The 27,012-nt window shown below is 39.1% G+C and overlaps 1 protein-coding gene across 1 annotated transcript; it reads right to left on the bottom strand.

The window, feature by feature from the left end:
• Window positions 1-2,458: 2,458 nt before the first annotated feature.
• On the bottom strand, window positions 2,459-22,636 carry sstr1b (somatostatin receptor 1b). The gene is made up of 2 exons (XM_063900756.1): window positions 22,434-22,636; window positions 2,459-6,309 (listed from the first exon to the last, which is right to left on the bottom strand). Exon 2 carries the CDS (start codon window positions 5,729-5,731, stop codon window positions 4,625-4,627), a length of 1,107 nt encoding a protein of 368 aa, XP_063756826.1. The 5' UTR covers window positions 5,732-6,309; window positions 22,434-22,636; the 3' UTR covers window positions 2,459-4,624.
• Window positions 22,637-27,012: the final 4,376 nt, after the last annotated feature.

Here is a 27,012-nt window from a genome sequence, read left to right as displayed (position 1 = left end):
AGGTTGATCTTGATGTTTTTACGATGCAATTTCAGTGTACAGGTAAGTAGATGTAGCCATTCGAGTTAAATATGCACAAATATGCTGCCAAAATCAAATTCAATGTTTTGATATTTACAAAAATCCATCTGCATAGGGTTGTCAGCTTTATGCTTTGGGACTGTAGTCTTTATAAGAAGATGTTGACATTGTGACTTGGCCCACTATGTAATTCAAGCATCGGGTTTGACATTTTGGCCATCCCCGTCTTGGTTTAGGCTGTTTTTTGGAAGCACAACCACACCGAATAGAACATTGTATCGCTACCAACATTTTACAAATAACCCTTGTGAGACTGAAAACACTGTTAAAGGTTTAAAGCTTTGAGACCAAAACACCCAAACCTGACAACTTCTTGCTACCAACCTGTTGATCACAAAGGTTTTCCAACCCTGAGCCACACCCTGCTTTGTTATCTATTTACTCTAAATGGGACCATAACCAACCAAAGGATCATAACATGTTGAATTACATATAGTAAAAGAAAGTGAGAATTTGAGACATTTTCTCATAGACCTTTATCAAATTTGATGCCCCCCTTTTGCTTGCCAAATAATGCAAGCTTAAGGTACTTCTGCACTTGCTTTACGTGGATGTATAGCTGCAGAAACTGTTGGTCCTGACATCACACCTGTTTTTTGTCTCTGTAAGGTTGTGAAGAGCTTGAATTCTTTTTGCAACAAGGACAAGGTCACTCATCTTTGTCCTGATATAATTTAATTTCATCAAAGTTCTCAATGAACCTCTTTCCTCCCATGAATGGCCGATATGTCTCCTCGTGACATCTCTTCGTAAGTCCTTAGAAATCAAATCTCCTTGGAGTTTTTTTTTATAGTAGAGATATGAGTACATTTCAAAGTTGTAACAAGATAAAATCATAGTTCCAATGAACAAGTAAGTTTGATGAATTACACTTCTTTTTATAACATAAAGTTGTGTTGAAGCATCTCATAGAGATAAACGTCTACATTGATCATCTGAATCAGGAAGGACATCTCCATTACAACAAGATGCCTTTAATACAAGGTCTTGTATGTTGGTAAATATTGCTGATACATTCTTACTACCTTAATTTACATATTGGCATATTGTTTACCTTGTCTGCTTTTGATTTGATGTTATCATCATATACTTGCTTATAACCATAGGGACTTGGTTATACATAAAACCTACACAATATGCTATTCACTGCATTTCAATCGTAGCCGATGTTGAATCTTTTAAAGTGTTATCCCATTATCGTAATTGTGATGGTTTGAGTTTGGTAAAACACTGATATCATACCCTATATGAGGATAGTGCTTAATTTCCAGGGAAATTATTTGAAATTATTCTGGGTTGCTTAATAAATACGAGCCTTGAACTCACCAGCAACTTTGATGCGTTCTGATCCTTTCCTCCAGTCTCGCTCCTTTTTCATCTTGTCTCTGAATGTTTGTGAAGGAGACATAGGGCATTTCAATGTCGGACTATATGCCAATTTCCATCTTTCTCTAGACTTTTAAGCCACCTTTCAAAGTTGCTTTAGGTTCTGTCTCAACATACTCAGATACTTTCTTGCCCCAAACCCCTAAAGGTTTTCATCATTCTGGCAACTGTGTACATAATTAAGTCTCTCCTGTTGATGCAGTGTAGACATGACATTTGGACTGTCATGGTAATGAAAAGGTCTTCAATCCGCCCCGGGGAGCAGATATAAGGCTGAGTACAGACGCACCTGGATCTATAAGCTGCAAACACAAACACAAAAGGTCACAATGAGAAATTCTTTCGCAATGTGATGCAAAGGGATTAAGGGTATGCGGTGGATGTCAAAGTGCCCTTGGTCTACCACTGGTTGCTTCCAAAGGCATGGCCGTCAGTGAGGGTGTGTGTGAATGAGCATTAGATTAGATAATGAGCAGTTTGGCACCTTTTATGGCATCCCTTCCATTAGTGGATGAATGGGTTCGATGCTGGCTGGTAAAAGTGTTGAGTGGTCGGAAGGCTGGAAAGGCGCCATACAAATGCAGGTCCATTAACGATAATGTGTGACTCTAGACACACGAATTCATTACCTGTCTGGTTTGATGTTCCCACTCACGTTATTCAACCTCACTAACCTCCAATCTTCAAATATATGTGAATGACGGCTAGGTTCTTGGTGAGTGGCGGACGGAGGTGTGGGCGTGACGCTCTGAACCACGGAATCTCTATTGCTAAAATGGTGCAGAATATCGCCAGGTCTCACCCTCGCCACAGAACACCTGTTCTACAAGGAAGTTAGCACGATATATTGTAAAACCTTATTGTTATGTACTAACTGTGTTAGTAATCCCCCCGTCTTTATACCTGATGAAGGTCTGAGGATATCTTAAGACAGGATATGTTGATAGTCATTTGTTTGTAGACATGATGTTTTGATGCGATGCACTTGTGTTCATGTTAGAAGTTAAATTTAGATTTTATTGTGAAATAAAATGTTTTTTGAGAAACTAATTTGCAAAACACAAAATGACATAGTGAAGTCACTGTTGAAAATACTCTTCTGAACTGAACACATACATATTTTTTTTCCCCCCCGCCATTTCTGTCATTTTGTGTCACTACAGCAGAACAGCTCCGGCTCAGTTTGCAAAGACAAACTTCAAATTCAAACACATCCACGGACAAATAATTTACATTACATACAGATACAGCAAATACAGAAACATACACAAAAAGAATGAAACATCATTTGAAAGCTCTGGGGAAACATTTCTTCTGTCTGGGTGATCTTTAGGGCTAACACCAGCCCTACACAGCATGTCACAGTTTAATGTGTTACGGAAAAGTACAACTAGCACATTAGCACACTGTGAAATAAAACTTGGTAACAGTTGGTTTTTTTCACAAAATATATCAATCCATCAACAATTTTGAATTTAAATTTGTGTTGTGAAAAATCCGTAGAACAACTACATATAAGATAAACAAGATCAATTACATTTAGAAGTTTGAAAGAGAGACTTAAACAACATGTGGTGAAAGTTAAACATTATGCGTCTCATAGCGTCTCCATTCCTTGGAAAGTGCTTTTATAAAGGCAAATAGATAAGATATTTAGATGAACACATAACTCCTGATTTTATATAATGCCCAACAGCACCCACATTTCCTCACAGCTTATGTTTGATCCATTAGGTTTATTTTGTAGTAAATGTATTATGAAAGCTTTCCTATAGTAAACTGATAATAAAGATCATGTTCATTTCAGATGATATACATTTATTTTAAACAGCTTTATGATACTGTAAAAATAAATTGAAACATTTAACTATAGCTGAATACACAATCTTTGGTTAGCATATATTAAATTCACCAAGCAAGCTTATGATAACCGATGTTGAACTTGTAAACCACTACATTTCTATTGCAACACTGTACTTCCAAAAACAGCTATGACAGTTATAACCCAAATCCCTGCCTATCAAAGGAAATATTGAAAGTTATAGAATCCAGATATATTGATGTTTGAAAATGGTACAAATTGTATGCGTAAGGCAAAAAACAAACCCCAATTTGAAGGTATCCAAAGTTGTTAAAAATGGAGGAAAACCTACTGTTTTAAAAATGTATGTAACGTCAACCTACGTTAAACTGCGATGAAAAGTGTTTCTGTAATTTGATAAACCAATGGAAAAATGTATGATAGGAATGGAATGTTGGAATTAATGTTGCAGGCTTTACATTTGAAAGATTTGATCAGCAGTGTCGAGTTTTCTGTGTAAATAGTATAATTTCAGTATGAAAAATTAACCTGTTTTTTCACATTGAGAATTTGTTTACAACATTTCAAACGTATGTATAGGGTAGGCTCGCTGTGGTAGCTGATGTTAACACATTTGGACGTTGACCAATCACAGTATTTACCCACTGCCCCTATTGTCAAGTAATAAAATAATTGTATGTATCTTAGTAGGACAACTGACGAAACTGTACAAATTAAAACTATATGCCCCATACAGCAGCAGCAGAGTTCACCCTAAACATGACGATACTGAGTTGACAAAATGGTAACTCACGATTTGATGTCCAAGCTAAAAGCAAAAGCGCCAATGTGGCAATATTTTGGGGTTTTATCCCAATGCTAATATGAGGCAATTTGTAAACTTTGTCTACACACATAGCAGCTGCGTCACACTCCAACTCTTACAAGGATTGCAGTCCCTCTTGACAATGCTTGGATTCAACCAGAAGCTACGCTGTACGAGTTATGTAACAATATCAAAACGTTAATAAGCATATCATTTTGTGCTTACATTCACCTGTGCTTTACATTCTGGCTCACTTGGAAACAGAAAATAAGTGAGATCTTAACAGTTGTATACATATTTTCCCATGTCAGTTTTTCTCTTAACGCATCAGCCAGCTGAGTCAACTGCTGATCCTTTAGTCAATGATGGAACTGCAGAGTTGCATACTCCAGCCGGTTTTTACAGTGATTATGTATACAATCATATGTAATTTAGATGATATATTAATCTTAATTCATTATCCATCCCTGTAAGAACCCAAGTGTAAAACTCCCTTAGGTGAAAGCTACTTGTTTTAGCTCTTGTTCTGGTTAGACTGTGGTTGTACGGGAGGTATATGTCCCATTGCGAAACACCATATCGGAAGCCATACAGTCCTTAGGAAAATCCAGAGGGTTACATGCTGTTTGTCTCTTCAAAGCCACAGCACAGTAATCCACTTGTTCCGCATCCAGCCCAGACTCCAGCCACCGGAAACAAACTATGCGTTGGAATGAACGCCGGAAATTATCGGAAACAAAGCCGTACAGGATAGGATTGGCGCCACTATTAGCGTAGCTGAGGATGACAAACAGCTGAGTTACCATAGGGTCTGGGGGCCGGTGGAAAACGCTGACCAATTGGACGATGTAGAAGGGCATCCAGCAGAGAACGAACACCGCCACGACCAGCAGCACCATCCGGGTGATCTTCTTCTCCGAGCGCCGCCGTTGAAGCCAGCCGGCTTTGAGCCCAACCGCTCGCATCCTGGCCACCATTAAACAGTAGCACAAGCAAATGGCCCCGACAGGCAGTAGAAACCCCAACAGGAAGGTATAGACCACAAATGCTTCTGACCATGCCGATTCAGGCCACAAGAAGTTACAGTCCACACCACCGTCCTGTGCGGGGACAGTGTCTGCGAAGATAATGATGGGTAGGATGACTATAAGCGACAGCCCCCATACGCACACATTCACTACTTTGGCCACAGTGGGTCTGCGGTAGCGGGCAGCCTTTATAGGATGGACCACTGCTATGTAACGGTCCACACTCAACACAGTCAGACAGAAGATTGATGTAAACATATTGATTCCATCTACACTCAGGACCAACCTACACATCAGTGACCCGAAGGGCCAATGGCGGACGGCAGCCGATGTGGCCAGAAAAGGAACACTTAACATGAACAACTCGTCAGCAATCGCCAAGTTGAGGATATAAATGTTAGTAGCTGTTTTCATTTTGGCATATTTCAGAATGACGTAGATGACCATGGCATTGCCAGTAAGACCTACGCAGCAGACAAGAGCATAGATGGATGGAATGATGATTTTACTGGCATCAGGCTCCTGGTAGTAGTCCTCATAGTCCATGCTTGTGTTAAAGGGCAGGCCTGTTGGATAGGACCCATAGTCCTGGCTCCCATTGAAATCCATGATCAATTTTAGTGGTATTTGATGCTTTAAGTTTTAATGATACTAGCTAACTCCAGTTATCCAAGAAAGAAAACGTCCATTTTTCCGTCTTCTCACTATCCACAAGTCCTTGAGTTTTAAATTCTTAGTAAGTCCAGACCACCTTCAATTCAATCACAGAAAAAATAGGGTATGCAGCAACTGCATTATAACCTTCACATCATCGATCTGCAAATGCAGTTCTCAAAGTACTCTCGGATTTGCAGGATTCTTTGATGGCAATCGTGTATCATTATATTTTAATGAAAAGACATCTTACTGCCCATCTCTTCAGGGTTGAAGTAAGTGTAGAGTTCTGATCAAAAGAGATGTCATACCACTTGGATACACAGCACATACAAAACACTCAATCCATGGATGGAAATGCGTTTTTTTCTCAGAGGGTCAAATCTCCTCAAGTGTCCAATTATAGGTTGAGTTGCTTGGCTCCTGCAATCATGTATCTTGATGAGTCGCAGTACCCTTGCAGAGTGTGATGAACTCAGAAGGTTTCTGCTGTTGCTTCCTTTCAGGAAACATTGTTCTCGTTTTTCTGTGACCTGAGGAAAATGAGAGAAAAACAAAGAACTGTCACTTAGTTTGCCTGCATAGACACAGAGCAGAGAACATCAAAGTAAAAACAGTCATACCTGAGATGACATAGCGGGCTATGCATTCGTTTTTTTCTGAGATTAACAAGGTATATAAGCATGAAGACATGTATGTGTTTGTAGGTATTTCTTTCTTGTTGGGCAATTTGCTAAATTAGCATAAGTTGCGGTCATTTGCATTAATTAGCATTATAGCCTGTGTGGACAATAGTTGCAAAAATGGCTTGGCCTATTTGGACAATTTTGGAGTGATTTTTTCGTGCTATAGGGGTCCATTTCTGACAATTTCAGTACAAAAAATGTCAGTTTCTAAAAAAGATGCCAATATTTTTATTTGGAAGATTTTTATAATTCTCCATAGCTGAGATGATATTTTTATCTTGTGCTTCTAAATCCAATGGTTGCGAAACCCCAGCCCACAGAGAGTATACATATGGCCAGTTTCTGGTTAGAATTGCAATTTTAGTCATTTTTTTACTGTTGTTTACGTGCCATTTATTTAAATTAACGCAACTTATGCTAAGTGTACAAATTGCCCAACATGTGCTGGTTAGCATTCAGCAGTTCCTATGTATTGGGGACCAGTACTACACATTTCTAACATAAAATGTTGGGGTACTCAACATTTCCAGGTTCACTAAACTGGAAACTAGACTAATATCATTCTTCCATTTTGTATTTATTTAAAATCAGTCATGTTTATTATTGCTCATGATTCACACATAAAAGGTTCTTTTGTCATGCTGTCTCAGCTTTTTGTGCATCAGTCCCTGCAAAGACCTGTAACGACGTCTATTACCGCCACATCCTGTCTATATTGAATTTGTTTGGCTAAACACTACGGCAAAACTAAAATGTCTCCCTACAACAGTAAAAGGTAAACCTTCATCCATTATTAGCAAATGACTTCCATGAAACCACAATTTCTATAAAAATGTCCCCAAGCAGTGATTCTCTGGTACAGGTCAGAAGATTCCTGCTGCAAATAACTGATTTCCTGTTGTGTACATGAACATCATAAGCCTGCTTTAGAAATTTGTATACAACATGCATCCACATATTCACCAACAGTCAATGAATGCATTTTGACTTGCATGGTTAAGACAATCTCCGTTCGACCCTCAATTATTTATATAGCTGTTTTTGCTTCTTTTGTTTGAGCAGCTGCGAAATAATCTTTTCGGTGAAAGACACCCTGGGGAATTACAATGGGGTACAGTTTTGCCTAGTGGAAGTGATTGTCTGAGACACAAAGCTACAATAAAAACTGAAAAAGAAACTAGACACAAGTGTTTAATTATTTAAACTTATGCTCCCCATGAAACGTTTGCAGTTGAACTTTGTGATGGTTTTCTTTTAGAGCTTGAGCTAGTTAAATCTCTGCCGGTCCAAGCTGATTTCTTGATGGTAGAGCATGTTCTTCAAGGTCTACCCTGGTGGTATCATGGTGTCTTTATTCTAAACTAGCTTTTTGATACTAGATGATCATCTGTACACATGTTATTCTTTACTTGTTTTTAATAATATCTCTGATCTTTAGATGGTCAAGGATTTAGATGATCTTTTGATTATCTTTCTCAGTATTTGAGATGGTGTACTTAAACATCTCTGGCCCTAACCCACATGGCCCTGTTGCAAAGTAAGAGGTCACTTTATTCTTCCGTGGGATGGTATTAACACTACATATAAATCAAGCATGCTCCCTCTTATGGTGTCCCATATGAATAGGCTCTTAGAAGTCTGATCCTGTCGTAATGAATAATTGTTGCTGAGAGTTCTTAGTAATCAACATTTCTTTGCTGCTGTCTTTCTGGCAAAGTCTTTGAAACATTGACAATTTAACACAGCCAAGATGTATCATTAAGTCATTATGTTTCTGAAGCATGTTAGATCAAAAACATTCCCCCTGTTCACACATGCAGCGTCAAACACTGGAGACACAACAGGGTGACAGTAATTGGGAAATGAGCCTCAAAAAACCAACCCTGCCACCTACCACTCCTAAAAGGCCTCAATGGTTCTACATGGGGAGGGTGGGAGAGGCCGCTGACACACAGGACCAGCTGGCAAGAGCGTATTTTGATTACTTCTGAAACAGACAAAGTAGAGGGAACCTCGATTGACCTGGTCAACAGTGTTGAAGTTCTCTGAAATGCAAAGTTGAATACCCAAAGTTGGAAACGACGAATCATTCCAGGAAGCATTTTTCCAACCCAGTTGAGATTTAACCACTTCTACAATACCAAAGCATAGACTTCAGAGCATCACCTTGGCATTTTCAGCTACAGTCGCTAAATCTCAACTGTGAACGATAGACGCTTCCTGGAAACATCTCTGACCAAACACGATACTTTATTATTTGCTAGCATAGTTGGAAATTGCTCATCTAATTTGAAAGAGCTAGTGAACTTGTGTCGAAAGATCATGTCAGTAGACTCTTTGGTGGTTAACAAAAGCGTTACACTTAGTTGAGAAGGCCTGTATGTATGAGCAGTTCAGATGTAACAGCTGGTAATCTGCAGAATAAACAGTCCCTGTGGAAAAACATCAATGATGGATGAGGAAGAACACAGAGTCCAAAGTCTTAATTAATCTTCCACTCTTCTAAAGGCTGCTAGCTCCACTTCAAATTCTCTTCCCTTCTGCTTTAATGGCAGGCAATCATCCTTTTGAAGTTGCATTAATGGTGTGTGTGTGTGTGTGTGTGTGTGTGTGTGTGTGTGTGTGTGTGTGTGTGTGTGTGTGTGTGTGTGTGTGTGTGTGTGTGTGTGTGTGTGTGTGTGTGTGTGTGTGTGTGTGAATATCATATACGTTATATTAATATACAACCAAGGCTGCTGCTGTAAAAAAGATATCCATGATGATTCTATTTTTAACAGAAACATGGTTCAAAAATGTATTTCACAGAGAAAATATACCCTTCGCCTGAAAAGATAAAAGCCTTGAAGCCTTTGAATTCTCGTGCCATAAGCGTAGAGGCATTCGGGAGGAAATATATGGTCTGTTTGTGAGTCCATTTGTCTCTCCAAGACTGTGGTCCAGTGTAGAGATAGTGAATGCATCACTGCATTTGTTTGGCAAGTCTTTCCTACAAAGCCATTTCAAACTACTGATTAAATCAGGTAAAAGTGTTACCTTTTCAATTTTAAGTCTTAGAATTTCTCCTTTATTCAACACATCTATGTATCAAGGCAAACTAACCACGTATACTATTATCTTGTTTAGTGTGTGTATCCAAAGCTTGACATATCTTCTTTCGTACAGCCATTGTTCTCTGAAAACATTCTGAAAAGCCACACTGTTGCAGAGGTTTCCTATATTACACACACACACACACACACACACACACACACACACACACACACACACACACACACACACACACACACACACACACACACACACACACACACACACACACACACACACACACACACACACACACACACACACACACAGAGTTTAGACTCAATCCCACATTCATTATTGTTCATGCTGCCCCACTAGAGCACCACATTTTGATTAACCCGTTGCTAAAAATAGCCTTAAAAATGTGTATTAAGTACAATTTTATTAATGTACGTTAAAAACTACTATGTCCATCTTTTGAGGGAAATTATCATGCTTTCTTTTTAGAAAAAGTTATGTATCTTTAGCCATTTTTTACAAATTATTCAGGCTGAACCGATGGACCAGGATCTATAATTACTTATAAGATGCCGGTGTTTAGGTTCTTTATTTGTACCTCTAGGTAGACTTAGTTTGCAGATAAAAAGACAAGGGATCCATCCTGACACACCCTAAAAACAAACAGACAACAGACACATTTCTAATAAAAGTAAAATTAAAGTACACCCTGCTCCATCAAATCTCAAAACATTGTAAGAGACATTTCAAAAGAAGAGCACTAGTACAAACATGGGCATTCAAAATTCATAAATAAATAAATAAGCATCTTGCTGGTTAGTCTATAGATGCGCAAAAATGTGGGATCCCTCCAAAGATCTTTTGCTTTTGTTCCTTTTTTTAACAAAATAAACTTGAAAACTGAATGCTGATTGGTCAATGTCAAGGTTTTTTTGGCTAGCAGCCCATTGCTAAGGAGCTGCTTGGACCAACAGACTATGTGCAGTCATATCAACCTGCAGAAAGAAGTCTGGTAGTTGAACTGATCAGATTCAGTCAAAAAGTCCTAATGTTGTGCCTCCACTTCTGTACTGCAGGTCTGGTGTTTGCCATGCTTGTTGGAGATCATATGTCAAACCATTATTCCATTCCAAATAATATGATTTGCAACATTTTACAATCATATCCAAGAAAAACCTCAGCAATCAAGCATGCTCTGTTACTGTGACCGTGAAATCAGGGAAGATGTTTTGCCGCAGATCAATACCGAACCTCAATCAGAGTTTTCTGGTAAACCCCAGAATTATGGAGAAGAGCAAGGAATCAGCGGAGGAGCTCAGTCTGAATGCAGTGTCATCCAACAGTTATCTCTCTGTTATTATTTTTCATTCCTCTCTGCCTTTCCTCTCTCCAGCGTGATAAACCCCCACCATCACCGTGATTCTGCATCTAATAGTATCCTCCACTCAACACCCCCTACCCATAAAAACGTGATTACTGGAGGGAATCTACTACGCCGTCTCAGAGCCCTTTCTCGTTGGTACAGACTTTCAAAACTGTTCTGGCCTAAATCTGCAATTACAGGTTTCTTGTTTAACTATGTTACCTCTTTTGTTTTGCAACCCTAACCCGAACCCTTTGTCCACACCAAAATGACATTTAAGGTGACTGTAAATGAAGCTTCCTTAAAACTTTGACAGATTTTCAAGAACTCATTTTTTCGTAATGATGTGAAGGGGAAAACTTGGCAGCCTATAACACCTTTGTGAGGTGTCACAAACGGGGCGGCGATTCATGCAATGGTGTAAGCACTGCTACAGACGTCTTGACTGGGTTTTAGTTGTATCTTTGACTTTTCATTTGGACATAAATGCTGCTGCTACTGAAGAGGGGACATTTTAATATAACATGGGTTTTACTGTAATAGAAATGTCCATTTAGTTATGTTTGGCTTATTCAAGTGTCTGAGACATGAGAGTGTGAAAGTACTGAGTCCTTCTTTCCACATTATACAATCATATGTTTTGATTTACAACTTATTGTGTAGCTCTGTATTATTAGCAGTCTCAAGGACGCAGGCGTTTCAACACAAGCCATGAACCTTTGCCATGAACATGTAACTCTATAATGTTTGAATCCTTTTGTGCTTTGAAAATCTTAACTCATGTTTAAAAACAATTTATTGAACATTTATTGCTATGAAATATGGGTGTGAAAGTACATTACATTGAAGACCGGGAGATGTAAATGATGGGCCTCCAAACCTGTTTTCCTCAAGATAACTCAGGAGAACATGTAGCATAAGCCTTGGAAAAGGGATGCTATAAAACTTAACAATGAGAATAACACTGCCATAACAAGGAAACTCCCAAAGTGGCTGAGGATGCTATTTTGTAATTAATCAGATGTCTTTAATGCTAAATTGGAGTTCTGTTTATGGGTTTCAAGACACTAAAATACTTGTTGAGTTAAACACAACATTGATACATGTTTTTGAGTTGTTGTTATATATAATTTGGATGGCTTTCAAAAATGTAATAGGTTTTTTTTTCCTTTCCTAATGCATCACCCGACGACCTAAAATTAATTTATAGCGGGAGTTTTTTAAAATCCTGCTGATAAACAGACAGCAGGCATACAGACAAACTGTAAACATCAAACCTTTAGTGGAGGTAATAACATGTGCAAGAATTAACATGTTAACACACCTCCCACTGCTGTGCACTGGTTATACATTATTCAGCTATAACAACACTCTCTATAGTCGTGTCATACATTGTTGTCCTTCAAGTATTCTATTTATTATTCAACATTCAGTCAGTTTTCCTGAAGGCAATAGCACACTTGGCCAAATAAAGTTTTTGCTTCTGAATGGTTCTGACAGGACATGGCATGGAATGGCGACATTACCCGGGCCACTTCTCTGTGTGTGTCATATGGAGGAATGGATGGATCTGGCATATTCAGCTGGGTGTGCCAGCTTGTCACAGAGTCCGTCTCACGCTGTGGATCACCGCTGATCAACTGATCACTGAAGCAGGAGGGAACACCCACAAAAGTCCTGTCAGCTGAACATAGAGTCCAGATATCCTATCTCTACATGGCAGCACAAAGTGTGATGGAAACTTCTGGAGCAATGGAGACGAAACTCAGAGCGACACGGGAGAGCTGGAACTTTGATGGCAAACACTGAAGGTTTATTCTGAAGTTAACGGCCGGAGAACTGACAAGACATTTGGTGCAGCCACAAGTTGACACAGCGGTTGCCCGACCAATTCTGAAGAACTCTACTACAGTCCGAGGTTTTAACCAGTTCAGAGTGTATAATCAACATTCCTCATCAGAGAGGCCAGACAAATATGGATCCTGAATCTAACTATCAAAGGTTAACTACCTAAGCCAAAAATTCCCTAACACATAGGAGTGCTGGAAACAGATTTGGATTACATCTATAGAGTAGACAAGAAAGAATGTGTTTTTTGGGCTTTCCTCACTTCACATTTTGATATTCAGAATACTTTATTGTCCATTACATTTACATATAACGGAAATTTGTCTCTGGTGCTCGCAAATAAAATAGAACCACACAAAAATAATGAAATTACATCCTAAAGTGACTGTCATAATAAGTGCAGAGTGGTTTGTCCTTCCATTGGTCCATTTAAACATTAGTTTAAATAAAAAATATTGGTATTAAAATAAATAATCTACTTTAGGTTAGAATTGGCCATCTACTAAGTAGCCATAGTATCCATCTGCTAGGTGCGTTCCAGTTGTACATGGAAGTGGGAGTATCCGAGATTTCTGGTCCATATAGCCAACATGTTGTATACTGTTTGCTTAACTCATACACAATAGCATTACAGAAAATGATGGAGTTCATAAATAACGGTCACAATCTGTTTGGTTTCCTACATTATATTGAAGTGTTTACCCCCAGCTGTGTCTGCTGTCCCTTCCTGTCTCCTGTTTGATTACCTGATTGTGTTTACCTGGGGCCGTTGTGTTTTGCCTTCCCTCCCCGGCTGTGTCTTGTTGTCCTCCTGATTAGTTTTGCATGTATTTATCTTCTGGTTCTCAGTTAGTTGTCGTCAGGTTCTTGCTTGTCATTTGTGGAAGTGGTCTTTTCATTGTCCCATGGAGAGTTGTGTTACTTTTGGTTTGTATTACCCTGCGCCAGGATTGATTTATATTAAAAAAGAAATGTTTTGCTCAACCATGACAATAACTGCTTTTACTGACCATCTTTTCCTGTCATGGGAATAAAGGGTGTTATAAGTTGCCAGGCTGCTTGTAAAAGAGCAAGGAGATGAGAAAAGGGTTATTTGTTCTCACAGTATCAATACTTGATGTCTCAAGGCTTATTTACCTTGGTTCCATTAGCTTTGAGTGCTAATTGATTTCCTCTCTTAAGGAATTTTTTTTTAAAACTCCCAGAAACCTGCTGCTGCTGCTGCTGCTGCCCTAGTGAACATCTGAAGAACCTAAAAGAGCATTCCATCAAACTCAAACACTATATTGCTCTCAGGAGCAATAACAAAATTGGCCCCATTCATGTAGCCGGTAGCTCAGTGCAGAGAAATGACTTGTGAGGAAGAGAGCGCTTTGAAAAGCTATTTTCCCAGCTCCATTTGCATTCCCTTCACTCTCCGGCGACAGTCAGTTCGACATGCTGGGGCCCATTTTCATCTCATTTCATATGACATATCTGCAGCTTACAGTCTGGAGTGCAGCGTGTGATTAAATATGGAAAAGGCTTCAGGTCTGCCTTCCAGTTACTCTGGTATGGGGGGGGTTTAGGAGTATCTGATTGTGAACGGAGAACACTATTATGTAAATGTAGGGTCGGTAAAGATTGAATCACTCACTGTTACAAAAGTATTGTGTGATTGTTTCAGACGGCTTCCAGTATTCTTACTTATATTTTTTGTTCATTTCCTACACCCTTCAGGGGTTTGTTCCTTCGACTCTATTTCGACTTCGGAGAAACAAAGTAAAGGATCTATAAAAAAACAAACAACATCGCCCTTTTATTACTTTATAGATATGAAATTCACTTGCATGATCTAAGTGAAGTTATCGGATCTGCAGTGTTACGAAGTCGGTGACTTATTTTCAGTTTGTTGTGGTGGATATCGAAGGTCCCCTATTATGCAAAATGCACTTCTTGATATCTTTTATACATAACTATGTGTCCCTGGTGTGTAAGGAGACTCATAAAGTGTCAGAAAAATACAACCCTCTCTCTTTTCCATCTCTAAAAACGGGGGTACAAACGAGCTGACCCAGATTTGCTGCCGATATGACGTCATATCGAAATGTGGGCTGGCTTTACATTGAACTCCTGGCAATGTCGATTAGGCAGCCATATGCCATATATCTATGTTAGTAGTGTCTTGGGGAGCTGTATACTGGCAGTAAATAGTTTATTATATAGTTTGATTTATAATTCCCTTTCTTATCTACATATGAGTATGTATTTAATTCAGTAAGACAACTCACGTGTTTCATTAATATGTTTATTAGAAGCAGTATATAGTTTGGAGTCTAGGCTCGGCCTCATCACTCCACTTATTTACATAGAACATTGAGTGATGATTAGATAACTAACCTCCGAGCCTACAGGTGGAAGCTGGGGTGGTGGTGGTGGCGCAGGCGAGCATCGCCAACGTGAACGCGGCAGCAGCGTGGAAGCAGCAGTAGTAGCAGCAGCTGCATTAGCGAGGCAGAGGTAGGCAGATCCGACAGCTTAAATAGAGCGCCAGATTTAGGAGACTATGTTTGGTTGGTTGCAAGAGTGGCGACGGGCGTTATGTGCGAATGTATCATTGGTGCTCGAGTTGACTGCCTGAAATAGCTCACAGGCATCGCCCCATTTGTGTAAATTGTATCGTAATTGTTTTGTTATATTAATATAATTTCTTTTGTTTATATGATCCTCATCCTTGACCTCAAACATATCCAAGGAAGGAAAACACATACAATTAACATAATGAACGTCAAAACTACAACATGTCTGTTACATACTCACACCTGCCACTTAATCATAACGACAGTTTATGTGTCTAGCCTGCTGAAAGATTTTGGTCGGGCAATAAGAAAGGAAGATGTTTTGTATGCTCACAAATGAACTACCATTAGTTCTTGAAAAGACCACAATTGTATTGCAGTCACTTTCTAAATAGGGACTTACAATTATGATCAGAATGTATAACAAACAACAAGATATTACTTAATGTTGAATAACTAAATCTGTAATAATAGGATCAAATGATCAGTTAAAAGCTGAACCCAAAGTGAAATTAAATATAAACCATATTCCAATAAGTGCACCAGCAGAGTGCTTGTGGGTGGGTAGGTCGGCAGGTGAGCTATCCATGAAATGATTGTAAATTGGTAAATGGAAAGCATATACTGCCATTGGAGTTTCTGATCACCCTTTTACACTCAAGCCTTACACATTCACATACATTCAAACACTGATGTCAAGGCTGCCATACAAGGTGCGAAACTGCTCATTACCGAATGCAAAACTCATTCACACACACTCACAGAATGATGGCTACGCCTTCTGTAGCAATTACAGCATCTTGCCCAAGGACACTTTAACAGGAAGACTGGAGACGCCAGTTGTATACCCTAGCTTTAAATGACAGACTTGGCGTAAATCGCTTGTTTAGCCTGAGGAAGGCCCCTTTCTCATGCTGGGATACATGCTCGTAATTGACAACCCTATAATTGCCATGTATCTCTAGCTGCTTTTCTCCATTGGTGGGCAACTCTCATTCACATAAATGTGGGGCTGTACCGAAACTAATCATTACATTCATATTCTAAATCAACATTTATTTTTGTATTGTTGTTCACCTGATATTTCTGCAGAGTTAGTGATAAAAAATGATGCTACACAAAAGTCATCAGTAATACACTCTTTGCAGAATGTAATTCTAGAAGTGATTGCGTATTTGCATAGTTTAAAAATTGCAACACGTTTCTCCTCGTGGAAGTGTTTTGAGCCGTTGGCACCTGTCGTCCACCATACCAATAACTTCAGATATTTTTTTCGAGTTTAAAAGGGAAATTCATTGTAAAAAGATGGATGTATTTTTTCTTTCTGTCTAACGAAATATTCTGCTTTTCCATAAAATGTTCCATGTGGTTTGCTCTTTCCCTTGCCACACACACAGAGAGGCATGCACAAGTATAAATGGGGTGGTCCAGCAGCAATTAAGAAACTGTGATTTGGGTTTACTTTCTTCAAATAGTGGTAAGGTGCCCAGTTGGGAAGAAGGTGCATATAGAATTGTTTTTCCAAACATGCAGTTTTTCTTGACAATTAAACGTTTTCTTTAAATCTACTGATTTCAATTATTTTGAAATGGTTTCAGTGAAAGTAAATCTTTTCCTAAGTATTGCAGACTGCTGAGCCTGGCTAAAGTCTCCTGAGCTGCTCCTGAATCAATTTAAGAGGTAAAAAAAATGAATGTGTAATTAATTTTATGATGAGTCAGTGGACAATTCCACACCTCTCCCGTAAATTGGGCCTGGAGGTGCTAAACATAAAAGACACAGGTTAACAAAGACAGACATGTGTTAGCATAATTAAAAACACATGTCTGTCCTCCAGAGGCCTCTAAATGATCTCACATACACCTTTTTCAGAAACAGATGGGAGGAGGAGAGGGGGGAAACGCTGAGTGTGATAGAAGAAGTCACACTTAGTTTTAGCACTGTGATCACCTCAGGGTATCGCACACCATTCCAAAGCTGTCATTCAAATGTACCGCAGTGAAAATCTCTCTTCACCAAACAAATACCTTTTTCTCTGCTTGTTATATTTCTTTGAAAAACAAAAGCCTGAGGTGTAATGGATGGAAGCCCTTTGTGAAAACATCAATATTTACTGAATGAAGATTATGACCCAAATGTTTGTCCTTTTATCTCTGCAGAATAAACAGGCCGCCTCTCCAGAGTTCCATTGATGACAAACCTACTGTGTGAACACAAAGGAGATTCAAGCCATTGTCGAGCTGCAACCAAGTATTTGGGAGTGTGACCTGCTGCCTGAAATAAAAAAGATGTTTGGGAGGTAGCTAAATATGGTGGTAGAGGGTACATGCTAACAATTTCTGGGTAATTGATTTTAAAGGACGTATCCAGAACCCTATACAACAATTGGGATTGAATACAAATTGCAAAACCAGGTATGGTGTTAGGATTAGAATTTAGGTTTCGGTTTAGCCTTTTATCACAGAAGTTAATACTGTTGCGTTTCGTAGAGTTTCCAACTGAATAATCTCGCCTAAGCATAAACAACTGGTGTTATTCTGTTGAAGATGACTTTTGCATCTGTATTTTTACAACTTACAAACAAAGTGTTAAAGAAAATTGTTGGTCAAGCGGTGGCGATAATTCTTAACCACCACTTTTCCTAATTCTGTTTTTGTTCTGTCTGACTGTTGTATTGTGCTGTTCTATTTACAATGTATCTACTTTTCTGCGTTTTCTTGTGTTTCTGTGTTTTTAAATGTATTTTAATTACTTATTTTTCATCTGTAAAGTGTCTTTGAGGGATTGAAAAGCGCTTACAAATAAAATGTATTATTATTATTATTATTATTATAGGGACGGGATCTGGATGGTCACGGGTTCACGTCCCCAAAACACCAAGTCCTACAGATGTGTCCCTGAGCATGGCACCGCTCCCTACACTGCTCCCTGGGCACCGTACATATGGCAGCCCACTGCTCCTTACACTACGATGGGTCAAATGTAGAATGGACATTTCCACACTCTTCTTACTGAAATCCAAGATGCATCTTTTTGAATGAAAAAAATCAAACACCTCAATCAAATTCAATAATAGCAATTTAAAAAGAGTGTTGGCAACAAATTAAAGTCAATTTTCAAAGTGACATGCAGCTTGTTGAATACAAACAATGAGTTTGTCCTTTCTTAACTCTTTTAGCATTATTATTAAGTTGTTGCTAAAGTTAGAACACAATTTGTAGTTTTATCATGCATGGCATTTTTTATTGAGAAGTCTCTTTTTCATTCGGGAAAAACAATACAGTGTTAAGATTCCAAGCAGAGGCAATATAATACAACTAAAATCTGACAACACAAAGTTAAAACGTATTTCACTCGCAAAACCAAATTTCACATACACGCCAAAGTTGATTGAAACCCCAGATTCTTTCTTATTTGTTTTGTCAGGGATTGACCCCCATTCATCCCCTCCCTGTAGAAATGCTGATGCCTGGTGTTTAATGTTAGTCCAATATATATATAATGAGCTCTTTGTGTATTTCTTACTTCTGATCATTTCTGTGGGAACACTGGGAGGACGAGGAGTAGGTTACAGATGCAGGGTAAATAAAAAACACACAAATTCCCTTCAAGTACCGAGTGAGTATAGAACACGCGGAAAGCTTCTCATAACCATTTCTTTATGTTTCCCTCCGCCCTCAGAAAACAGACAAATAACCTTTCTAAAGTAATCCATTAGTCGTCCGTTGGGCTAATTCAATATGAGTCAGTACACTTTAACCTCAGTCTCATTCATCATTTTAGCTTTCATCACTGAATGCTTCAGAGGTTCACTTTAATAGGGATGTTTGAAATGAATCAAATTAGAAAGTAAAACCTCCATCAGCCTAAGGGTCCTGGCCCCCCAGTGCAGCACCCCCCATTAGCACTCAGCAGTCCAGCTTTGATCATTGGTGAATATGAAAACCTGTGCACTTCAATGTCTGTGATCTCTGTGTTCTCCAGGGTTTGAAATTGGCTGAAACGATGAAATGTCAATACAAACACAATGCAACGTGGTTTCATCTGATCTGTGACGGGAGCTTTGTTAATGGTGTCACCTCTGCGCTTTGTCTTTTTATGCAATGCCCCTGATTGGAGAATTAGCACCATCCTAGCCAGCCCCTATCGTTCACACGACAGCAGTAGATAGAAATACACACACAAGTGTTTCTATCTACTTGAAATTCAGCATTTTCTTTTGCAGATAATAAAGAATGTCCTCTAAAATGTGGAATACATTTCAATGGGGAATGTGTTATTTACAGCTATCTGTGTTGGAGACTTAGGGAAACTATTACATTGGCATATGTCTTAGTTCGATGTATCTAGTAGTACTGTACTAACCATTTTGGTGTTGAATTAAATTGACATTGATGGGGTGGACAGGACGTGTTAGTCGGTTTAGATTTAACCACGCCCACTTCCGCAGGCTCTAAGAAGCGACTGCATTGAAAACGCTAGGGTTGACGCTCAAGGGCTGTGTTGATGCTTTACCTTACATTTTTACAGCGCTCCATATATTGTACAACTATCACTGAAAGCGACACAAGTCAGTCAATATAAGGGATCAGCTGATCAATAAGCTAATTGAAATGCATTGCGTTGAATCCTGTTACCCCATGTGAACCCACTACAGGCATGTAAGCCCTGGCACTGACTGAGAATAGCCTTCATTTGATCTACTTAGACTAATTTATACATGACATTGTAATTGTTTTCTTAAATTAAGTGATCAATCATTTGGCAAATTCAATTATCTTCGACTAGGAAGGGGTGACAAAGTGACCATTATTGAAACAAATCATCACAGAAGAAGCTGAAACTAGACGATGTTTGGCTTATTTTCCAGTCTTTTAACTTGATCATTCCAGCTCAAGATTGAGTTTTCATGAAGTTTTCTTCAGCTTTGAGGTTTGTCACTGTGAACATCGCTCTCACTGTGCAGCCGTTATAACACAGATGAGATGAGAGCCGCTGACAACAATAAGCCTTTTTTGCCTTGGTTTTCACTTCTTATTCTACACAGTCTATCTTATTGGTGGAGGTACAGTGACTGTATGCAGCCTGATAAGAAGTGATGTACCGGCAAGAGTAAAACAGCAGTCCTCCAGTTTTTTCCACCCTGCTTATTTCTCCAAAATGACCATACACCTTGAACATAAACTGGAAATGATAACTCCTATAAAGAAGGGATTGCCGGTCTGTATTAGCCTTTCCCTAAAAATACCTAAATAAGTGAATATTTACAAAATCCATCCATCCATCCATCCATCCATCCATCCATCCATCCATCCATCCATACGGCCATCCATCCATCCATCCATCCATCCATCCATCCATCCATCCATCCATCCATCCATCATCCATCCATCCATCATCCATCCATCCATCCATCCATCCTTCCGTTCATCCATCCATCCATAAAACTATCCATCCATCCATAATATCATCCATCCATCTATAAAAACATCCGTCCATCCATCCATCCATCCATCCATCTAGAAAAACATCCGTCCACACATCCATGAAACCATCCATGCATCTATAATACCATCCATCCATCCATCATCCATCCATCCATCATCCATCCATCCATCATCCATCCATCCATCATCCATCCATCCATCCATCCATCCATCCATCCATCCATCCATCCATCCATCCATCATCCATCCATCCACCAATAAGACCATCCATCCATAAAACCGTCAATCATCTATAATACCATCTATCCATCCATCCATCCATCCATAATACCATCCATCCATCCATCCATAATACCATCCATCCATCCATCCATCCATCCATCCATCCATCCATCCATCCATCCATCCATCCATCCATCCATCCATAATACCATCCATCCATCCATTCATCCATAAAACCAACTTTTCATCCACCCATCCAACCCAACAATGGTATAACATTTGACTGATTTGCTGATGAGAGTTTTTCATTCTAATGTTATTTTTTGAAATAATTCTATTTTAACACAACATTTTATTTGAGCCAATAACAACTTAACGATTACTGTCTGTTATAAAGTTCAGCAAAGAGTTTCCCTACATGGATTCAGTGTTGTTTTCAGTTGGTTAAACAGCATTATACATTTATATCAATCAGGGCCGGCGCTGGGCATAGGTGAACAGGTGGGGGGGCGCTGTCGAATTGGTGGGGGGGCGCTAGGCGAATTGGTGGGGGGCGTATAGGCGAATTGGTGGGTGCTTGCGGGGAGGAAGTGACGAGCCATGATTGGGGCGCAAGCTAAAATCTTGCCTAGGGCGGCACATTGGTCAGGGCCGGGCCTGATATCAATACACCCTTAAAATAGAAAGAAGAAAAAACATTACATGAATCATTCGTACCTCATCAGTTTAAAAGACACTTGAACGGTTAATGCCCTATCAGTCGGGACATTTCATTGCATTATAGATCAGGTCATGTATACATTTTATAACATTTTCAGGCGTTAATTCATTTAAGGATATTAATACATACTTTAGTGTGAGTCTCTATTAAGGAAAGCAAATGATTTTAAGTGCAGTAACAACACAAACATTTTAAATTGTGTTTGTGTGTACGACCATTATTGCGAAAAGCACAATTACTCATCCTATCAAAATGTAATAAATAATATATAGAGCTATAGATTTCCCCTGCATTTGAATCAATTGAAATACACGTATGAACATGTATTCAACAACACCTGAAACCTTAATTCTAATGTATATGTGATTAATAACTGAATTAAAAACCATGTATTGTCCCCTGCTGTCCTTCAAAGATCACTGTAATCTTACATGGAGCTGAATAATGAGTGCAGTCGAGCAAATGTATTATTTTGACATCAGTTACAAAATTACTAGACTTCTATGAGCTGTCACTGATGAAATGAAATGAATATATAAACGACAAATCAACGGGCTTTTTATTATAATTCGTTTTGAATACAAGTTAGGAAATAATACCCTAAAAATGAGACTCCTTTTCGAAAGCTATTATAGAAAATAAGGGGAAAAAATGAAAAAAGACCCCAAAATTCTCCAGTTTCTCATCACATGACACACTTCCTTTCGTTGACCTTCATGAATCTGATAATTAACTTTGGAGGCGGCAGGTGTGTGTTGGTAACTCACCGTCTATCTGTAGCAGCAGGAAAGCCGCTGTCCTCCCATCCCGATCACTGCGATGATGAACCGGGAAAGTGCACCTGCTCTCCCCCTCTGTCTCCCTTCTCGAGTGTGAAAATCTTGTCTTTTCTGTCTCCCTCTTCTCATCAGCAGCTGCGCTTCTGTCAGCATCCACGGATCTCTGAGCAGCTTAATGCAGCGACACACACTCTGCCTCTCCACACACTCTGCCTCTCCACACACTCTCAGCCCACTCTCTCTCTCTCCCCCTCTGACACTTGTTTGTGTTGCATGGTGGCATCACTCTCTCTCTCACAAACACACTGTCGCTTTCACCTCCTCTCTTTCAACTGTTTCAAGTCTCTTCTCCACCTCTGCCTGGTGCATTCTCTGAAGGAGGTGCAGCGCACTCATTCGCCTGAAAAATACATCTTAAGGTGAGATCCGAGGGAAAAGATGATAGTTTGATGGGTTGGAAATTCGTCGTTGCATTGAATTTAGAGGATATAAGAGAGAGGGAACAAAAATAAGAATGCAGTGTGGGATTTCAAATGGACAGAGTATGTGGTAAAAAGGTGGAGAAAATTCAAAAAGGAGCGCAAGTCTACCACAGATACCCAGAGAAATAAGATACAGAGAAAAAACAACAGATGAAAACAACCAAGTGTAATTTAAGCTAAAAGCATTCATTTGGGCAGCTAGTTGAAAATAAGGAAAAATTGCCTCCAGTAAAGCGAGGCAAAAATATAACAAAATTGCTATTAATAAAACAAATTATTAATTTGACAAAAAAACTAAAAATACTGTGGATTTCTGAATAAACGGTCTTCATTTATTTTGGAAAATAATTTCAATAGTCAGAATAAAAAAATGTTTTATCATACTCTCATAATGACAACTTTTATTGTTTCAAGCATAGTTTGGATTTATACGCAAAAAGGCTTTCTATTTTAGGTTGAAGTCATAGTTTTTAGTGTGTCCTTTTCCTGTTTTATTTTGTGGCTGTGTTACCTTCCTTTTTGTGTGTTTTCCCATCCTTTTTGATTGCCTTACTAGTTGCACCTGTTTCTTTTTTAGCCCTGCAGCCACCTGACCTGCTGCACACCTGCACTCAATCCCCTCATTAGCTCAGCCTGTTCTTTGGTCCGCTCAAATTGTCAAAACAATCAGGTCCTATCTTTTCCTGACCACTTCTACCTCACTCCATCATGTGAAGCAGAATTCATCAGGACTTAGAGAGACAACCTGGTTCTGATAGAATCCGACTGCTTATATATTTGTATACTGGGGGACTTAATTACAATACGTGCGTCTGTTTGGGGAACATTTTCCGTAGATGAATTGCTAAAACTGGATCTGGATTCTTCGCCCCATGTGTTCTCATGTTGTGTCATGTGGGCTTTCTAAACTTGGATAAAGGTCAAAAATATGTCAAATGAAACAAAAAAAGTGCAAATAAATGGTTGCGAGCGTTGCTTTCTACACACTCCTCTCCACATGAATCACAATAAGTATCATTGTAGGAATCTATTTCAAACATTTGAATATATGCAATATATGCATTATGGACAACCACTACTGTGCATATCACTATTCAAACATGTTGAATAAATGTATGGATCCATCCATGTATGTATGTATGTCGCTGTATATCATGCAACGTGTAGTGCACTTCTGTTGGCCTCGTCTGGTTTTGCATTGACCCGTCTTGTGTTCTATCACTCTACTGCATCTGGGTCCCTGACATCAAGTTGTTAAGAAAAATATACTTATAAAATGTAAGTTAGAAGTCATAATGCAATGAATGTGCACCACATTATTTCAAGAGTAAACAAGAAAATGATATTATTTCTGAGAAAGAACGTTTAAATTGTACTTCATAATCATGTGTAAATGTAGAACGAGGTTTTCCAATTCTCATTCTTTAAATAGTTATAAAACTGAATAAAAATAACTTTATTAAAAGCAGTTTCTAACATTTCAACAACAAAATGATATGTATGAATAATTCACAAATAAAGTCAGCAGATTCATTATGCCAGAAAATAAAGTAATTTACACGTATGGCATTATAGAGAAACCTGAGCTACAGACCGTATGTAAAAATGTACTGACCGTTAAGTCGATGGTTGCGCCCGGAACAGTTGGGGGTCGGTGCCTTGCTCAAGGGCACCCCGGCAGGGCCCAGGAGGTTAACTTGCACTTCTCCAGCTACCAGACCACACTCTGGATTTTTTAATTTAGTTTTGGTCTGATCGAGACGCGAACTGGCGACTCTTCAGTTCAAGAGTCCCTACCGACTGATCATCATGCTGTTCTGAAGTATACTTAACCCAAGTTATTAAGATCATACAGTTTTCAGAAGTGGTCTATTTGACTTACTTTAGATGAAGTGAGAATAAGGGTAATTTTCTCATAGACTTCTATACAATCTGTATTCTTTTTTTAACCAGTGGTGAAGAAAAATATGCCTGCTGGCATATTGAAGGAATGCAAGTTAAATGCAATTCCTCACTTGTTTCACTTCCTATTTGAGAACCTGCAATGTGAATAAAAAGCATTATTCAGGCAGCAGTACGTTTCCATCTAAACATGTTGCAAATCAGCTGCATGATGACACATAAAATGGTAATGGGAAGGTTCATAAAAAGCTAGCTAATGGACCTCATTTTAAAATCCTCGCCTTTGTTATTAATATGCCAAGTGAATCCCAGTAGACACCCAGGCAAGAACCTAGACGGGTAATGGAGAACATTGTATTTATGTATGGACTAATGTTCCATATCGGAGCCCGCAAAGAGCGATATGACTTCAGCAACCATCTGTCACCTGCCATCCTGTGCTTGTTGACAACAGCCATTGTGAATGACCTTTTGCTCCCTCTGGAATAAATGTGAATATGGTGCATTTATAACCGCCATGTACCTGATGAGTGATTCATATTGAATGCCAAATGAAACCGGGCGTGTCAAATGGCGTGTGCGCACTGGGAGCTAGGAATGAATGTTTTAATAACACACACCTCTGAGCATGTTTACCCTAACAGTGTGTGGCTGACGGAGGTGAGGTTGCTTTACCATACTTGTTTCAATATCGGTGATAGCTCATAAACATCAAACATAGCTTACAAAAACTCCATTGCTGTTACCATGGCGATCATTGCCGATGGCAGGGAGATGCACCTGGTACTTTCAGGTTAATGTTGCATCTGTACAGATATTTGTTCAGCGCCGTCCTCAGACCTTGCTTGAGTTTTTGACCTTTGCAGAAAACCTGCAGCTGGGCTTTGCGCTTCGTTAGTCTCCACCTGAAATCTGTGAAGACAGGCCGTGGAGGATGATGTCACCATGGTGAAGTTTGCTGCAGAAGAACAACCAGATAGGGTGAGACACAAGCAGAGACAGGTGATGGATGTTAACGGTCACTAATGGAGATCCACATCACATCCTTTACGGAATAAGATATAAAAGGTATACTCATTTTGGAAATAGGCTTATTTTCTTTCTTCCATGGGTAGTAGTCATAAATAAAAAGAAAATAACTTATTCATACAGAGGATAACACAGTGAATAAGCAGAGAAGTGACAATATGCAGGCAGCTCGGAGACAGCAAGCCTTTTAAAATCCAGAGAAAAAATGATGCCGATATCCCAAGTACTTTCATCTTTTTTTATTTCCACTTTAAAAAGCACAACTTCTCTGAAAATACCTCTCTCTTTAAGCCCTGATCAGACAGAGCATGTTTTAGCAGTAGTTTTGATGTATTTTTTTTAAATAAATGAAGTGTTTTTGCAGTTGGAAAAACTTCAACTCAGGACAGAAAAGTGCAGCGATTCATATGCTGTTTCATCAAGTCATGGTTCAAGTAATAGTTCCCCTAAAACTGAAAATGTGTTTATTTAAGTTCTCAAAAAGGCACAATCTCCTCAGAGCCTCCTGTCGTTGGTGAAACAGGACGTCTCTCATTAAATGTGTTACAATGTTTTTAACGCACATTGTCTGGTTATGTTGTTGGCTGCAAGGTAGTACAGTCTTTCAACCAGAAGCTTGAGGGTTCAATCCCAGCCCGAGCAGTCTGATTTGCATGGCCAAAGGTGTATGAATGTGTGTGAAAGGTAGTTACCTAGACCAAAAGTGTACTGCTCTGTATGAATGGGTGTGAATGGGGTGAATGACATGTAGTATGTAAAGTGCTTTTAGGGGTCGAAAAGACTGGAAAAAGCGCTATATAAGTACAAGTTCATTTACCATATGTCCGCTGGAGTCTGTTATGCTCTCCAGATTAACAGCAGCATGAATATCCTGCCAATGCTCCATGGTGGAGGCTACGGTGGCTATGGTAGAAATTGCAGGGATTTGTTTACCCGCTTAATGTCTGACCAATTGTTGAACAGCATTTCTGTGCACATGACTTCTGTTCACAGTTCATAGTCTGTTTGAGGTTTGCCTGTGTGGACGCAAACCGAACCTTCTGAAAAATGGAACAATGTGACAAACTCGCATCTGGTGCGCATCAGAGAATCGAATAGGTGTGAATGCGACCTAACTGACTCAGAGCTACAGTAACATTTCCCATTGTTTAATA

The sequence above is a fragment of the Eleginops maclovinus genome, chromosome 14 (genome assembly GCF_036324505.1).
Source record: "Eleginops maclovinus isolate JMC-PN-2008 ecotype Puerto Natales chromosome 14, JC_Emac_rtc_rv5, whole genome shotgun sequence".
Lineage (NCBI taxonomy): Eukaryota > Metazoa > Chordata > Actinopteri > Perciformes > Eleginopidae > Eleginops > Eleginops maclovinus.
The sequence above is the reverse complement of the archived record's forward strand: the minus strand, read 5'-3'. Positions and strand labels throughout refer to the sequence as shown.